Source organism: Ylistrum balloti, unplaced genomic scaffold (assembly GCF_031769215.1).
Source record: "Ylistrum balloti isolate Yb309-2 unplaced genomic scaffold, AGI_CSIRO_Ybal_v1 Utg369798, whole genome shotgun sequence".
NCBI classification, from domain to species: domain Eukaryota; kingdom Metazoa; phylum Mollusca; class Bivalvia; order Pectinida; family Pectinidae; genus Ylistrum; species Ylistrum balloti.
The window spans coordinates 1,421,376-1,423,309 of record NW_026781977.1 but is presented as its reverse complement, the minus strand read 5'-3'; the positions used below and the strand labels follow the sequence as shown (position 1 = coordinate 1,423,309).

Sequence of the window (1,934 nt, the reverse complement as noted above, 5' to 3'; positions counted from 1 at the left end):
ATGATAAAGAATTCACCAACAAGATACTCCAGAAATGTGGAGTCAACACAAGTGAAACAGTAGTACTTAAGCCTGTGAGAATAGGGAACTACCAAAAAGACAAGTCAGCTGACAAGGAGCGAAAAGATAGGCCACTGCTAGTATCACTTGGGAGTCTGGAAATAAAAAGAACTCTGTTCAAAAATATTAAGAATTTACGCGAGGAAAATGTTTTTAAAAGCGTAAGAATCAGTAACGACTTAACAAAGGCTGAAAGGGAACACGAAAAGGAATTATGGAGAGTAACCAAAGAAAAAAGAGAGCAGAATTCATCGGGGGAATTCACTTACAAAGTCCGCGGCCCACCTTGGGCCAGGAAAATAATCAGAATTCGAACCACAACCGTATAATCAAGAAACCTGCAACCATAGGGAACACAGCACATAGAATTACAAAAAAGAACAAACGTAAATTAAAGATAATAAAAGATTTAAAATGTCTATATACAAATGCAGATCAGCTTAAAAACAAAATGTCTGTATTGAGTATTAGAGTAAACAAAGAAAACCCAGATGTAATAGGAATCACAGAAGTGAAGGCAAAAAACCGTGTTTGTAGTCTAAACACATCAGAATTCAGTATAGAAGGGAACCAAAATTATAGCATTTTTAGTAAAAACGTGGAAAATGATCAGGGAAGAGGCATATTAATCCTAGTCAACAAAGAACTGGATGCGAATGAAGTAGTAATGAGTACACAGTTCCAAGAAAATTTGTTTCTACAAATACGGACAGAACAAAATAAATCTATTCTTCTAGGTCTAATATACAGGTCACCATCAACGTCTGATGAAAATAACTATGCCTTGCTAGACTTACTTGAAGAAGCAGCTGGTAAAGGGCACGAAAAACTCGTAATAATGGGAGATTTCAACTACCAAGGAATAAATTGGGAGACCTGGAACACCAACGGAGAAAACACAGAAACACATGAATTTAAATTCACACAAAAACTTCAGGATAACTTTCTTTTTCAACATGTCAATCAGCCAACTAGATGGAGAGGGAGGGATAATCCACACATCCTTGATCTGGTTGTAACAAAAGATGAAAACTCACTCTCAACAATAGAATACCAGAGTGCACGTGGCAAAAGTGATCACAGCACACTTTTGTTTCATATATTATGCAATATCAACTTAAGTCTGCAACGAAAAAAGAAATTATGTTACAAAGTAGCTAACTACACAATAATTAATGAGAAGCTAGGGAATAAAAACTGGAGAGAGATAATAAAACCGACAGATACTGTTGATGAGAACTGGCAACGATTTAAGAAAACCCTGAAGGAAATAGAAGAGGAATTTGTTCCAACTAAAATTATAACTATAGGAAGAAACAATAGACACAGCTTTCCAGCAAATCAAGAAACACTAGACGCCATTAGAAAGAAACACTCATTGTCCAGAAAAGTAACTGGGAGTAAGGATCAAGAACTACGCAAGGAATATAACAGAATACGGAATAAAGTAAAAAAATTAACCCGTAAAGCCAGAAAAGAGTACGAAATGAATATTGCAGCAAAGGCAAAAACCGATCCGAAAGTAATTTGGAACTACATTAAGTCAAAATCAACAATTAAATCTGATATCGGAGATTTATATTCAGATCCAGAGGACAATAAATCAGTCAAAATAACAACAAAGGCAAAGCAAATATCCTATGTAATATTTTTAGCAGCGTTTTTGTAAAAGAACATGAAGGCAACTCACCAGAACTATGTCAAAAACCCATCAAAGAAGAAATGTCTAGACTCGAGGTGAAGGAGGAAACTGTTTTTCAGCTATTGAGGAAACTCAAACCAGAAAAATCACCTGGACTAGACGGTCTCCACCCTATGTACCTAAAAAATATCGCATCATCAATATCGGGTCCACTGACAGAGATTTTCAATCA

General features: G+C 35.7%; 1 protein-coding gene across 1 annotated transcript; it reads left to right on the top strand.

Annotated features, from left to right (window-relative positions):
- Positions 1 to 511: 511 nt before the first annotated feature.
- Positions 512 to 1,729, top strand: LOC132544460 (uncharacterized). The gene has a single exon (XM_060208056.1). It carries the CDS (start codon positions 512 to 514, stop codon positions 1,727 to 1,729), a length of 1,218 nt encoding a protein of 405 aa, XP_060064039.1.
- The last annotated feature ends 205 nt before the right edge of the window (positions 1,730 to 1,934 follow it).